Here is a 17,080-nt window from a genome sequence, read left to right on the forward strand (position 1 = left end):
TTGATTTAAATGCCGTGCAAATGATTTAATGTTAATATTTATATTTGTATAGTTTCTGCCCTACAGAAAATTTCATTAACCTTATTCAAGTGAAGTTAATTCATTTTTTTTTCTTTTTGTAACAATAGTTATGATTAGAATTGTAATAGATATTTGTTGGCAAATCATTTTTTCAAGCAGGTGTTATTTATTCAAAGTTATGTATAATGTGGATTTTTTTTAAATGCATATAATATATATTTAGTATTTCCTTTAGATTAAACCTACTGAATTTGATCAAGGGTCCTTGGTTACTGACAAAATAGGAAGTATCTGTTTATAATTGTCTAGTTTAATATCACTGAGATTTATCCAAGCAATGCAGCAATACTGAATAAATTTTGATATATATTTTTATGGGAGTTTTGTTTTTGTGATTACTGCCCTACAGAGGTTTTTACTCTTTTATTTGACTATTAGTCAGTGGGTTCTTTGTTACCAATCGTAAGCATAAATATTGTTGGCATTGGATACAAAAATTATTTGTTTATAAATATTTACTGTTTTACATTTTATTTATGTTTTACTTTATTTATTAATTTACGTTTCAGAAAAGCAGTGTATATTGTATATCTATAATTAAACATTAAAAATATACAGATATTTCTCTAAAGGAAATTTACCTATATGACTATGGAAGTGAATTTAATACACAGTTAAACATCCATTCTTATATCTTACTGAAGTTTGACCTTTTCTTATTATAATTTCAGCTTGAATTAAATAATAATTTGTTAAAATGAAAGCAAGAGTTGTTTAATAAATTACATGAACATTTTTAAAAGAATGAAATTTCTCTTTTTTTTCTTTTTGAGTGTCAGTTGAAAGTTGGAATTGTTACAGAAATTTTAAGTTTTTTAATGGAGATTATTGTTTGTTTTTCTCCAACCAGTTTTCCAGCTACTGCCAGGTAGCACACATACACCCAGGTGTATGTGTGTGTGTAGGCAAATTCAATTACCGCTTATCGGCTTGCCAGGCCTGACATAGCTGTCTGCAAATTAATATTAAGGTATTGAGTGATTGAGATTGGTTAGAGTTAAAATCTTCTCATGTTTTAAAATCATTGTTGTCATTTGGATTTGTAATTAAGGTAAACTCTTTAATCTAGGATGCAGACAGCACCTAGTCTTTGATGCTGGTGGAGTGATTTGTCTTGTATGTATGTGACCAAGAGTCATATGTTTTAAGTTATTTAAAACTTAGTAAATTTTAGTCATTAGATTTTGTTTATTGTAAATTTATCAGTAGTTTAACTTTTTTTTGTTTAAATAGTTGCTGTTTCTTATGTGTTGATGTGATTCAAAATGGTTTGTTACTGTATTAAGTTCTTGCTTTTGATAGTATTATATTAGAGTTCGGAAAAGTTGTTTGAATGTTTGACATATTTGTCGTAACCAAGTGTGATTATATGTATTTCCAGAGTAAAAAACAACAAAGCATTATCTGTTTGATTGACTTTAATTCACTACCTTGTTTTCATTTTAACTAGAATCATTTCAACATTGAAATTTATTGTACAAGTTTAAGTCAATTTCTGTTATTAAATAAACCTTACTTCTTTATTCATTATCTCACTTAAAAAGTAATAATAATAAATATGAAACATATTTCACTTGAAAAATATGGCCACCAAACAAAATTAATAATGAAATGTATTTATTGTGCGTGATCTCATATGTACACTTCATCGGTAATAAAATTTGAAAACAAGTTGGCAAAACTTATAAAGATCAGGATGAACTTAAAAAGAAAATAGAATTGATGAATAAAGAAGTAGAGGAAGGGAAGTTTGGTATTAGGAAAGGTTAGATGTATAATACATTACTTGAAAAGTAATATGAAACAGAACAAAATTAAACATAAACTTTAACCAGCGATTAACTAAGTCAATTTCTCTAAACAAATTGATAAAAGTGGTCTTGGCAAAATTAATGCTGACATTTTTAACATGCAAGAAAAAATATTGAAAAGTAATAAAAAGAGTGAACTACTGCTTCATGTGGTTAGCTATGGACATGATTTAAGTGATTTGGTACATAAAAATTTAAATAAAACTATCTCTTTCAGTGGTTAGATTCAATTTTAAACCAAATGCCTAAAAAAGTTTTGTTGTAGAATCTGTTAGGGGTTATATAAGCTTCATACGAGAGAATTCTTTGAGAATGCTGTGGAGAACCAACAAAATAAATGATGTAACCTTTAATTAATTATCTTCCTTAGAAGTACAATAAATTATTAGATTCTAGTTAATCTAAAAGCTAACTTGATTATTAATACTATTCCAGCCATACAGCAAGAACTAAACTAAATAATTAATGTAACAAATTCATTTATAAAATAAAGATAGGAAACATTTGAATATCATTTTCATTAACGAAAGATAAAAACATCATACATACCTAATACAGTTTACATTTAAAAGAATCTGATAAAAATATATTATGCAGTAGGTTAATTGTTGCACCATTTTATATTACCAGATTACAGATAAAGTAATGGGCCAGCCTCAGTAGCACAAGTGGTTGCGTTTCTGCCTTTCATCCAGAGGTCCTGGGTTTGAATCGCAGTCAGGCATGGCATTTCACACGCTATTGTCATTCATCTCATCCTCTGAAACAATACCTAACGGTGGTCCCGGCGGTAAAAAAATAAATAAATAAATAAAAAATGAAGTAATGGAAATAGATTCACCATTTTTTTTTAATGAAGCGGATAAAAACAGAGGGGGCTTGGTTAAAAAATAAGTACATGGAAATCGATATTAGTTGTTGCATTAAAGATGCAAAGAACTTTAATAGCAGTGCATTTACTAAAGCAAGATAAAAAATATAAGTACTGAGATTAATAGGTGTAAATTTGATAGAAAATGTTGTTTGTATTATTGTAGGAATTCACATAAAAAGGAAAGGAGTTGCAATTATGTTAAGAATAACACAAAACTAGAGTGTGTTAATTAGTAAATTTTCATCAGAAGTGGATATTGAACTAGCTAGAATTTAATTATGAAATTGGAAAAGTTCATGGTATTAGTAGGGTTGTATAGTTCTCCAAATGAAAAATAGGCAGTCTAAACCTTTACGTAATGTTTAAACAGACCCTGCGAAATAACAACTGAAAATTACAGAACAGTTTTAGTTTTTCAGTAATAACAGAACAGCTTTAGGAGATGTATAGATATTAGTGAAAGTAGTAATATATATAAGGAATTCCATAATATTTTAAGCACATACAATCATTAAAATATGGTTCATGACTTTGGAGTTACAAGTATGTCTAGTACAGTGATAGACAGTATTAAACTGACATCATCATTAATATAAATACTGAGTTATCAATCTTTGATTTTAAGTTACAAATCTGTCACTAAGTGTTGGTTAAGTGACAGTTAGTAATTAAATTGTAAAATTTTGAATTGTATTCCAGAACAGTCTAGCAGAATTAAAAATAAAGTTAGAAATTTAGACTTGTCAGATATAAAAAAAAAACCTGAATTGAAATGTAATTAATTTATTAACTCATTTACTATTATAACTTCAATAGTCTTGTTAGGAAAAAAACTATTTGAAATAGAAACCAATTATGAAATGAATGGATATCGAAATATTTACTGATCTCGAGTATGTGCCTGATTAATGTTTATCAGAGTTTATACTGCAGTTTGTTATTTTGATGTGAAAGTGTTTAATTTTAATAATTATACAAGTTGCTGATTAATAATCTCACAGCTATTTGATATTCGATGTAACTATTATTAAAACATTAGTCAGGTCATCCATAAACATTTAGTTACAGTATAAACATATATATATATATATTCAGTTATTAGATGATGTAAAAGCAAATTTATATAAACTGGGTCATTAAAATATTTTTTTTTTTTGATATTAGATTCCAATTTTAATTCCTGAAAGATAGTATATACTTAAGAATTGTCTCATAATTTTGATTTGATTCATCTTTTTCTAGAGAGGAAATATTCTCCAGTCTCTGGAATTTTTTCTTCTAATACACTATTAATCCAATTCCTTTTTTATATTTCTTAGTTAATGCATTTTACAGAAAATTAAATGGAGTAATAAGAGTAAAAGACTTATGACTGAATTCTCACAGCACTTGACATTTTCAGGATCCTTAATAGATGTTGATAGCTGGTTGAGTGTGCCCACTCTGTTTCTTATTAGTTCAGTCTCATTTAGGTTGTATTTCTGTTAGTTGTATTTTGGCCCATCCTGCTATTTCAGTTGAATTTCTACTTGCATCAACAGTTTTCTTCCACAGCACTACCAATGACAATCACAAAAATTGATATAACACTACTCGGGAAACTACTAACCCTTTTCTTTTAAGATATTATCAGCCAATTAGATATCACAGTGGTTTTTTTTCATAATTGTTTCATTTATTCTCCTCATCATCTCCCTCTGTAGGAACCCTTCATTATTTTTAAGTTATTAACTTTCTTATTTAAAAATCCAACACTTCTAATGTTTATCTGCAGTATTTTTAATCGCCCTTTAAAAGTATACGGCCAAAGATTACAGTCTCATTTCAAAACTGGAAGTGGTAATGTACATCAGTAGGTTCCGGTTTCTCTGTTAAAGTTTGATTACTGCCTTCCTATGCTGTCGTTATGCTGAGCTGTGGTGCTTTGTATATTCCTGAGTCCTAACTTCAGAAAAAAGTTAACAAAATTCAAGAAAGTTGCGTTTTAATAAAAATAAGGAGAAGAAGGCAGAGAAACAACGTAAGGAGGTTACTCCCCGATTAATGATACTTGTATATTTTCAATTTAGGTTCAGGAATACAAGAAAGAAAAGTGTTAGAAAGTTTTCCATGTTAGCTGGAGAGACTATATATGAGAAAAAAACATCAGCTCAGTTTGATACATGGATATTTTATTAAGTGTGACTGTCTAGAAATGCTCTCATATCTTTAAAATATTAAGAGATTAATCAGAGAATTTATAGAACATATGTAATTTTTCATTTATAAATAGTTTTTATAAGAAGCTGTAAGGTTGTTGCTGGAAGCATGTAAGAAGTTATCTAGTAGAAACTTAAATGACCAGTAGTAGTTGCCCTACAAAACTAAATAAAAAAATCATAAAAAGTCATTGTATATGATAAAAAGTAAAGTTTGAATTTATAATATTATAAATATATATACACTGGTGGAGTTAAGAATTCTTTCTTTTTTATGGTGGGTTTTTGTATTCATAAAATCTACAAATTTAACTTTCTGTTTTATTTGCACTAAAATCAAGTAATACGAACAGTGAAACTAAGTGTAGGACATATATGAGTGATAAACATGTGAGGTGCTGACACTAGGTCACATGTTTATCTTAGACTTATTTTATTATGGTTAAATATAACCTTAAATGTATTTAAGCTTTAATTGGGTCAAGTAGCAGATAAACAATTTTTTTTTCTTACAGTGCCAAATTACAAAATTTTTGGTGAGGGTACTGTGTAATTTATGAGAGTTGTAACTCAGATGAAAGACATTTCCGACAAATAGTTTCAGTTGTAATGAAAATAACTTAATCCATAAATAAGGTATTTTCCAAATTTTATCAAAGTCAGAGGTCCATATTTGTACACAATTACCAAATTGACTGCTGTTCACAAAGTTTTTTAAATATTTTTTTCTATTTAAATGTATTAATTATATATTTACAGGTGAAAAAATAAACTTACAAAAAAAAGTTAATTTGGCTGATCTTTTTATTTTTAAGTAACTCAGCAGCATTGCTACCGTTAGGTAATTTTCTAAATTCTGTATTAAGCCCATGGTTACATGCTAATTCTACTCTGGTCATCCGTTTTGCTTTAGATTTAATCTATAAACCTTAAATACAATGTTTTATTTTTAATTTTTTGTTTTTTTTTTTTAAATTTCACATTGGCATAAATGATGTGATAGTGAAATACATATTCTCATGCTAAAAATTTGGATCATGTTATCTTGCTGTCAAGAAACTGAAGCACATCAAAAGGTTATTTTTGCTGAATATAATAAAATGGGATGTTAAATGAGAACTTACTTTATGTACAAATGCACATAATTTGTTTTTATACACCTTTTCCCCTCAAATTATAAATAAGTATTTTTTTTTAATCTGTTATTTGAAAAACTGTTTGTGTGTGCATGCACACATACATACCATAATGAAGTAACGACCTCATTGTGACATATACTTTAATGTTTTACTTGGTTTTTTGTGGTTATATTATCTATTTTGTACTAGCAGTTTCTTAATATATGGTACAGAACTCATCAAATTGCCGAAAGATGTACCATTCAATCTCACTGTATTAATTTTTGTTATTAAAAACCATACAACCATAAACAGATGAACTTAAAACATTGTAGTGTGAATATTAACAAAAAATGGTCGATTAATTACATCAAAAGTTTATGAAATACATGAACATACTGAATCGATCTTAATAAATAGTTTTTTGACTATACTTGCAATAGAGTATACTGACTGCTTTTTTTAATAATTAAAAATATAAATATTTAATATTTTAAAAAATTAAAAATTGAAGTAAGAATTTGAAGAAAATATTCTAAGCAGAAAAAATAGAGATTTTGGAACAGTGGTTTAATATGAGAATGTAGATAGTTAAAAGAATTTAAGCAGTTGAATCATTGCACTTGATTCTTTTATTAGGATCTGAATTTTATTTTAGTATCTAGTCTAATCTTATTTTCCTTTTAGAAAAATTAAGATAAATAGTTAGTTAATGGTCCTGTGGTTTTACATAATCACACTATTTTTTTTTTTCAAGTTGTGATTCTGTTTATAATTTATGTCTTTCTGATGTGATTTGAAAAATTAAAATAAATAATTAATGGTTCTGTGGTTTTACATATTCACACTATTTTTTTTCGAGTTGTGATTCTGTTTATAATTTATCTCTTTTCCGATGTGATTTGAGTTTAACTATTTTCATGATTGACACTTTAGGCTACTGATTTATTTGTAAAATAAATCAGTAGCCTAATGTCCTCAAAGGAAAAACTTTCTCATTCTGTTAACATTCATTTTATTATTATTATTATTATTATTATCTCTTACTTTTATGTAATTGCCATTAATTTCTTCTAAGCGCATTCAAATGGTTATATTTTCACATTAAACTATTTAATTTTAATCTTTTTGTATATATATATATATTCTGTTTCTAAGAAATGATAATATTGTAATAACTAACCTGGCCTGGAAATACATGTATTTAACTGTTAACTCATTTTAACTGCTTTTGTACATATTCATTGTTATCTAATTACCGAAACAATTCATATTTATTCTAGCACTAGGTTGTATTAAATTTTATAAACTGTAGGAATTTATCCAGTTGGTGCTTGAGCAATTAATTCTGGTTTATAGTCTGATAGTTTGATTAGATGGAAGGTTGCCTGTTTTTCCCCAGTAAAGAAGCAGCTACCCTGCTGGTTACTAGAAGATGGGATGATGTTACAGATTGCTGCAGTGATTGGCCTGTAGCAATCAAAAAGGGAAAAAGGATTAAAGAATGTTGTAAATGGGAGAAAAGAGAAAGGGGATGATTGACCTGTAGAGTCATGATGGGGAATGTTATCAATGTTTACTTATTATTTTGTAAATAAATAATTTCTAAAACCTTAAAAATAGTTAACTCTGATAAAATGTTTGAAAATTTTCTGATTTTTACTAAGCAGAATAGAAATAGAAAAAAATTCAGTGTTGATTAGTTGATCATAATTTAATTTGAGAGTGTTATTTACTTCGGCGTGTATCTACCCATATGAGAGAGACTGATTTAACATTGTTGAAAATTAGCACAGGAGAACTTATCTATGAAATGTGGCTTCTGTCATCAACATTTTATTGTTTTTACCTGTTTATTTCTTAAGATTTTCCAGGTATTGTGGAAATCATAATAATTGCATTGTACAACATTAAACTTCTCAGTGGTTGATCAGTTTCTTTGACTGATGAGAAGTGCCAAAAGGAGCTAGATGAATTGATTCAAAATGACTATCATGTCGCATAACAATGCAACCACCCAGATAGCCTTTCTGAAAGAATGAGTAGGATACATTGCACAAGTAGGTTATCGTAAAGTCTGTTCAAGGTGGGTGCAACGCAAACTCACAGAAAAGAATAAGTAACAGTGAAAGGACTGTTGTAAACAGCTTCTTAAATGTTATCATGATGAAAGAAATGACTTCCTCTTCAATTTTATTGTGGGTGATGAGACTTGGATGCTTCATTAGCCCAGAATAAAATCAGCAGAGCATAGAATATCAGCATTTTAGTTCACCACAATCAAAAAATTTCTCATTGCAGTGTTATCCAAACTCTTGTTCATAACTTACATTCAGAAGCTGAATCAACTGGCGATTGTGTGTGATACTTGACATGTCAAAATACCTTAGGAAGCATGTGTGTTTTTTGACAATCTGTGGATAATTCTGCAACATGGTAATGGCCAGCCACACTCACAGCTTAACTGCTGAAATTTGAATATATACCATCCTCCTGATGTTATACTTCTAGATTTGGCACCCTGTGATTTTCTGATTTTCACTTCTTTCTGCAATCCATAACGGGATATGAAGGGTATTTTCACTGCGTATGATGAACTGAAAGATGCAGTGAGTTTGTTGATCAAGGAAAGACCCTCAGCATTCATTGTTGAAATGAGAAAATTGGTTCACCATTGGGAAAAATGTATAGCTGTAATTAATTACTACATGGTAAATATATTTAGTTTTTGTAGCAAATAAAGTATACTCTTATGTCATAGTTATTACATTTGACTGTCTCTTTCATTTGTGAGTTGTGAGCAACTGTGCATTGCATTTCAGCCTCCCTTAATAGATTAAAAAAAAATGCTGAATAGCTTTTTGTGAATATTGAAAGTTGATTGTATTGTATTCACTATTTTATGAAATCATATTATGTTGCTGTAGTTAGCTCATTGGTATAACTCTGGGCCTCCATTGGAAAAGTCTAAAAAAACTAGTACGAAGTTATTTTTATTTGTATTCTTTCAGGAGAAAAATTGGAAAAATTGATACTTGTTTCTGTTTTTAAAATGCCATTAAACTTTGTACAACTTAAGCCAGTTGCTGTGTACTACCCTCTACAATGCTGTATAAATTCACTTGGTATCCTGGTAAACACTATTGTTAATGCATAAATAATACATGTGGGTAGATTACCTGGCATGTAGATATTTTTTTTTTTACCTGTAATGATTGAAAATATGTCATTAGTATTAAAATCTTTAACTCCCTAAAAATTCTTATATTTTTGAAATGTTGTTAAAATGATGTGAAATGATAATTTTTTAACTTTTTTTGCAAAATTGTGTATAGTTATCTTTGTTGTGGATATAATTTTGTACTCTTATTGCTTTTGTTATTAATATTATTATTATTACTACTACTACTACTACTACTACTACTACTACTACTACTACTAATTCTATTACATTTCTGCTGTTACCTTTATTATCTTATGATTATTAAAAGTTAATTAATTAAATTAGCACACTTTTTAATACTTTTATGTGGAAGATTTTTCAGAACTTTTCTGCAGTTACTTCTTTCCATGCTGTCTGCGAACTAGCTGTGATTCATGAATTCTGCATATTGTTTGGAGGTGTTATTATTTTGGTTGTTGACACCAGTTGTGGATCGGTTTAGAAACTTTCCAGTATCTGATCTATGTATATGAAATTATAAAAATGTGTATATACATTTTTTTTCTCTTATATTTGTTCTTTTTGCTATCAGTAGGTGTAATATTATTCCAGTTTGTTAACTGGAATAACTCTTCTGGATGTAACTCTTGTTTTTTCATTATTTTCATGCTACACTTAAAGTATTTGTGTGTACATGTTATTTGTCTCATAACTGATATCCAGAAATTTAATAGTAGTTCAGAATACAGTTTCTATCTTGAGCAAAAATTAAATATGGCACCTAGAAGATGTCAGCATAATTCATTGGAATTAAATAATATGTGCATGTGTATGTCTGTGCCTAGAATATACATTTTCAGATTGTACATGTCAAATTGAACAAAAAATATTTTTCTAAAGTCAATTACTTTGGGAATCATATTCCTCTCCACTATACAAATTATATTTATCTGATCAACCTAAGTACATAATTAATAAATAAAATTAAGGTAGGATGACACTTAGCTTCTTCTATTATGGATGATAGAGTGCTTTCATGAATTACTCGCATCATCAGTTGCTTCAAACAACTGATGATGGAAGTAATTCCTGAAAGCGCTCTTGCATGTGTAATGAAATAAGATAAGGGTCAACCAACTTTATTTTATTTATTTATTCTGTACTTAGGTTGATCAATAAATACAATATATATATATATATTCTAACCAAAAAAAAAAAACATTTTTGTTTAAATGAACAGTTTTGTATAAAGTTAAGAAAAGGTTTTTTTGATTGGATACTGAAAATGTACCGTGTTCCATAATTAGCTCTAGTGACAACAACCATCTCTGCAAATAAGCTGGTTCAGTATTCAAAGACATGTGACTAGCAGTTCACCATTAAGGCTGTAGAATGAATAAGCTGTGTTCAACAGTTGTAAAAAATCTTCCATATAAAAGTAAGAAAAGAAGCTGAATTGTAGTGTAGTTTATCTTGAAACTTATTACATATTATGTTTGTAAATTATTGATATGATTGTGATTGTATGCTGATGCCGGTTTGTGGCCATGTTATGTTTTCTGTATTTACTTTACTAACTGCATGTCTGTTGTCGGTTATTCAGCCATAACCCGTAATAGTATGTGTTATGGTCGGTGTTGCAGAATATGGTGATGACTTTCAGAGTGTCAGAACTCCAAATGCTATTGGGATTTGCGGGCCGTAACAAATCAGGGAGGAAGACTGAATTACAGACTAGGGCTTTGGAACTGCTTCGGCTGAAGTCAACTCCTATACAGATGAAGATCAGGGAGTTGTACAAGTCCATACAGTAAGTCCATCTGGTAACACCAGCATCATCATCTTCATGTTCATCATTATTAAATTTTTTTCCTTTTTTTTTTACATGAAATGACCAAATTCTTTTAACAAATTTGAGTTTTTTTTTTTAATCTAATTCCTAACTACCTTTGTAGTAATGCATGTGGTTTTTTTTCATACTTACATATAGATTCATTAATTCATTATATATTCATTATTTTTGTATATAATTTCATTTACTTTGTTTCATTATTATTTCTAGAATAATTTTTTTGCTTTAATTTTGTGATGGTTATGGTCTGTAAATTCTGATATTCAGTAGTAGTAATAGTAATATATATATATATATATATTGTTTTTTTAATTATGTAGAAATGAGGGTAACTATATGTGTAAGGTACTTTTTTTTATTTACTAAAAAAATAGTGTATAGTATTTTATTTTACAATAGAATTGTATTGTTTATTTATTTGGAATCACATAAATTATACTGTTTTTTGTCTAATTATAATTATTTAGCAGTAATGTATACAGTTCTATTATTTTCTTACCACCTGTTGGTTTTGCAGCACATGGAACACCTCAGAATGTAGCATCTCAAATTTAAGAAGTAAAAAGAAACAAAATAAGGTTAGGGTCACTATTTATAAACCAGTTGTTAAGACTGGATTATAGTTGGTCAGTTGTATGGCTGTATACTGTTGATGTTTGGTCATATAACTTTATTGGTTTATAAAATTAAGTTGAAATTATTTCTTTTACTGCAACTTCCTAACTTATAATACTAGGCTGCTGCAACATATATCACATGTATCGGTTTTCTTGAATCCGGGTTTAGTTTTGAGATGATTTAGGATTTTTTAATTTTTTATGAATTATTTTAGGTAAGAGGATGAATAAAAAACAGTGTGATTTTGTTTATAGAAGATAACTTTTGAGTTTTAAATTAGCATTTTTAATTTTAATCATTGACTTGCCGTGACTAAAATGAGACATTCTTTTTTGCTTGAAATCAGACCTTTTGTTTGTAATGATCGACTCAGATTCTTCAGATATTACTTGCTGTTATATTAAACTGTTTATTTGTTTATTTGTTTTTTTACTGTAGACAGTTTTGGGTATTTTTCTTTCGTATGCCAAATTCCAATCCTAAAAACAGTAGAGAAGTTCTTATATTTGTGTAAATTTAGAATTATTTTATGCATAGCATTATAAATTTATAATAACTAATTACTTTGTTCAAGTATAAAAATTCTAAGTTGCTAATTTAATGAACAAGAACCAAATTAAACTAAATATGAAAACAAAAATGTGTTTTTAAATAATTTGGGAAATTTTTTACATTGTGGATTAAGTATTTCAGTTCTGAAGTAGATTATTTGCCCGGAATATATCATAAAATATTTTCTCGACCTTGTTTTTGGGAGTGTAAGTTGTTAATATTGAACGTGTACGGTTGTGGTTTTCTGATCTGTTAATTAATTTGGATAAATTAAAAAAATAAAAACAAAAGAATTTGTGGTTATAATAATGTAGATTATTAATTTTAACCCACCAGATTGGTTTAGCGGAGAACTTGTTATGCAAATCAGCTAATTTTCAAAGTCAAGCGTTCAAAGGTTCAAATTCTAGTATAGGCAGTTACTTTTATATGGATTTGAAAACTAGATTGTGGATACCGGTGTTATTTGTTGGTTAGGTTTCAATTAACCACCCATTTCAGGAACAGTCAACCTGACACTACAAGTCTGCACCTCATTTACATTCATACATATCATCCTCTGAAGTAATACCTTATGGTGGTTCCAGAAGCTAAATTGAAAAAGATATATTATTAATAATTTGTTTTAATGTTCTATATCTTTTACCTTGTTAATCTGAGCTATTTATATCACAGTTAGTATTTAGAGTAAGTTCCCGTAATTAAACTCTGATAATATTAAACTCTTATAGTAGTATTTTGAAAAATGTTTCTTTATAAGTGTGTTAGCTAGCTTGTATATTTAAATTTAGTGCATGAATGAATGACATATGCATGGTTTCATTCTGTACCGGAATGTTTGTGGTGAGCTATGTTGTAATCTCCTATTGTGAGTTTTCATGCAAAAAGAAAGTGTTACATACTGATATTTGTAGCATTTAAGACAGCAATAAATTATACTATTTAAAATATTAAAGTAATTTAGCATTATTGTATTTTTTCCGTGAAATAAAAAATTTTACTTCACTAAAAGTATATTACAACAGATTCAGATTAGAATAGTAATATTATTCTTTAATTTACGTGACTGTAACTAGTTGAAGTGGTTGGGGATGCTCAGGAGGCTGTGATTGATATAAAATTCAGAAGAATTGGTTCATTCTTTTACACAGATCGATTTTAAACTTGAGTGTTCACTAATCTTCAGAGTCGATAACTAGACTTCAGCAGTTTAGCAAGGAAACTCAAATATTTTAAAAAAAGTGGTTTTCAACAAATTTTTATGAACTTTTAATTTTAGGGGAACACCATGTAAATTTTGTTTATATTGTCCTCAAAACTTAAAACATTCATTTTATTTGTAATTTTAATGTTAAGATGTGTTTCTGTAAACAGTTAGTTGGTTTAGTAGTTAACATATTGATTTCTTGATCAAGTACTGAATTAAAAAAAAACCTAATAGTTTCATAGCAACTAAACTCTCCAGTGTGTGAAGTATTTTTGAAATTAAAAGTGTGAGAATGGAAGAAGAATAAAATGTTAAAGGCCAAAGCCATGTTTAATAAATGATTTTTCATATGTCATTTAACTACTTGCTGATTTTTGATGAGATAATCCGTCATTGGTTACATTGATAAAAATCGCCCTTGACAAAGTATCTTGCATCATGTTTTGTTTTTTTTTAAAATGCCCTTGATGAAATAATTCTTTCTCTCATATTGTCCAGTTTTATTCTTTTTTTTGACAAATTATTTCAACGTGCATGTATATGCTTAGTTCCTTAATTTCTTGTGGTTGCATAGAGAAGCGCTAGTGTTGTATGTATTTTGTTTTGTATCGTTTCCAGACTGTGCCTAGTGCCTAACATACTTGTTTAAATTGAATGGAAGTGCAATTAATGTGCACATCCGTTGTATTTTTTAGTTGATTTTATTTAGTTGTTTCTTATTTTTATTTTTTATTTATTTTATGTTTTTTTTTTTAATATTGTAATGACTATTTAATATATTTTTATTTCTTTACTTGTTTATCATCGTCATGTTGAGTAAAAAGTACGTATTATTTTAATTTTACATTGTAAGATAGTAAAATTTTGTAAATAAGGTCTTAAAATGAGTCAAATCCTTCTAATTAAACACAAAGAGCATACATATGAAGAAAAAAAAATGGGCATAATGACAAAGGTTTTAGTGAAAATATATGTGCATTATAACAAGGTTTTCCATTAAAAAATAAAATTGTTAAGGGGTTAAGTTACATTTGCTTGCATTCAGTAGGTTTTTATTAATGGCTTAATGACTAGCAGTTAGATTCTATTTAACATTTGTGCGTATATATTTATATATATTTTGCATTCAGCTATGTTTTAAACAATAATTCAGTTCAAATGTTTCATAATAATTATTTAAAAAGCTGGAAAAAGAATTTCCATTAAAACTTGGAATTTTGGTTGTCTATTCAAAAATCATAATGTTCTTGAGCTAGACAATTACCTAGATCTATAGTGTCTAAAATATGTTCTATGTGTACATGAACATGAGTATGTTACAAATTTTAATTTTAATATTTTTTTCTATTTTTTTTTTTTTTAATTTATATTGCTGTAAATAAACAATATAGTTAAAAAATTTTTATAATGAGCAAATTGTTAATAAATTTATTTATATTAACACTAAATTTTTAAATTTATATTAACACAAAGATACTATCACTTCAATTGTGATAAGAGTAAAAGCATCTTGGTCTTTCATCTGGAGGTCCTGGGTTCGAATCCCACAGGCAATGCATTTTTCATTCACTATAAAATTCCATTTCTGTATTCCCACATACAAGCTTCAAAGCTTCTGTGGTGAATTAATTTATCAAGAAAAAACCCAGTTTGAGTAATACTACAATTTGTAACATTCTACAATTTTTTTAAAGGAATTTTTTAATTATGTTTAACCATTATTTTTTATAAAATTAGTGTTTTTTTAATTGTGTGAAAATTTAGCATGTTACTGTAGATGTGCATTTACAATACCATTTTGTAAATAGTGCTGTGTGATTTTTAATTTTTAAAAAAATAAAAACTCATTTTGGTTATCTGTATTTCTTTTGTGGTTTGCATCTACACTTTGTAAGTAAAGATAATTTTTTTTTCCATATGTTAATGAATTTTATACTTTTTGTTCTTGAGATTCATCTGAATCTTGAGAAGATTGTTGTGACTGTGCTGCTTAGTTAGGTGGGGTTACAAGCAAGAACAACACTGATGGTGTTTCCGTTATTTACTTGCTAATTCGCCTGTCACAGTTCTTACTTTGCTGTTCTACATACACTAATGAAGATCAGGGTTATTGAAAAGGACAGGATCATTGATTGGTTGAACATGTTTTTTTTTATAATATGGCTGTTATGATGCAGATAGTAGCCAGATCGCAAGATATTTAATACATAAGTAATAAATTTTTAATAAAATAACTATTCACTAACAACAGTAATGAATACATGTAGGTATTACTTTACTCCTAATACATACAAAATACTCCTATATTTTATGATGATATTCTCCTGGTAGTCAAAAAACTTTAATATGATAAGAAAACTAAGGATGAATTAACTAATGTTAATAATTATTGACAGCTTGTTTGAAGGAAAATTAAAATTTACAGTAAAAGTTATAAATTTAAGAAGGCAAAACATTTTGATAAATCATCTTCAGTTTCTACGTACTCACTGCCTGCCTTTCTTAGCTTTATTTTTGTATCACTTGTTGACACGTTTCACAACCACTCATTGTCAAAACTTATTGTGCTGGTATTATTAAATTTCTGTTAATATTTATGTAGCATTTAATCAATGCCCCTCTCTATATTTGATGGCATGCCTTATCTGATCTTCTTGTTTATTTATGGAAGAAGAAAATATGTCAGATATCATGAAAAAATAGAGATGTTTAGAATATATTAGATACATAGTTAAACTCGTAGGATTTAAACAATAAATAATAATGAAGAAAAGATTCTGAAAGAAATGAACAAATTCCATCATAACATTAACTATATGATTTAAAAATAGAAGCACAAAACTATTAATTTTTAGACCTAACAATAAAAAGATATAATAATAATAATAATCTACATTTTGAAATATACAGAAAAAACCTTTACATATAACGCTATAGCGTAAGATTGGAATCACTCAGTGGAGCATAAATTAAGTGGCTTTTAGATACATGATGGATTACATTAATGACCCTTAAAGAAACCAGCATATAAAAAAAGAGTTAAACACTATTTTTCAAATAGTAGAAAATAACAAGTATAAAAAGAAATGATCAGAAAAATGAATAAAAATATAAATAAATTAAATGATATAACATGAAATAACTATTAAATGAAGTAAATTAAGATTTACTGGGAGATAAATTTATCCAATTAATTCTTTAATAAATGTTAGTATAAAAATAGCTATAAATGCAAATAATAACACAAAAAAAGATTTTTAATAGTAACAAAGAAGAAATATATATATATATATATATATATATATACATATACGACGTACATTGGATATACAGTAAGAAAATAAAAATTAAGATATAATGAACACATGAAATCTTTTAAAAATAAAAAAAAAATTATTCTAATTGTGCAACACATTTAATAGTCTAACGTACCCCGATGAAAATGGAAGAATCAATGAAATTAATTCACAAATGTGTTAAAGGAAAAAAGTAGAATAGAAATTTTAGAAAATCTAGAAATGTTTAAATTAAAAATCTGATGTGGACATCACATGATTTCCTTGTATGCCTATTAAATTACATATACATATTTTTTTTTAAATGAAA

General features: G+C 27.6%; 1 protein-coding gene across 3 annotated transcripts in view; it reads left to right on the forward strand.

Moving 5' to 3' along the window:
- Positions 1–17,080, forward strand: part of Su(var)2-10 (E3 SUMO-protein ligase Su(var)2-10) — a 130,165-nt gene that overhangs the window by 36,524 nt on the left and 76,561 nt on the right. For all 3 annotated transcript variants that reach the window (XM_075359424.1, XM_075359422.1, XM_075359423.1), the window contains one exon: positions 10,889–11,055. In XM_075359424.1, the coding sequence (XP_075215539.1) occupies positions 10,892–11,055 (164 nt within the window). In that variant the 5' untranslated portion in view covers positions 10,889–10,891. The remainder of the gene's footprint in view (positions 1–10,888; positions 11,056–17,080) is intronic.

The sequence above is a fragment of the Lycorma delicatula genome, chromosome 3 (assembly GCF_047948215.1).
Source record: "Lycorma delicatula isolate Av1 chromosome 3, ASM4794821v1, whole genome shotgun sequence".
NCBI lineage: Eukaryota > Metazoa > Arthropoda > Insecta > Hemiptera > Fulgoridae > Lycorma > Lycorma delicatula.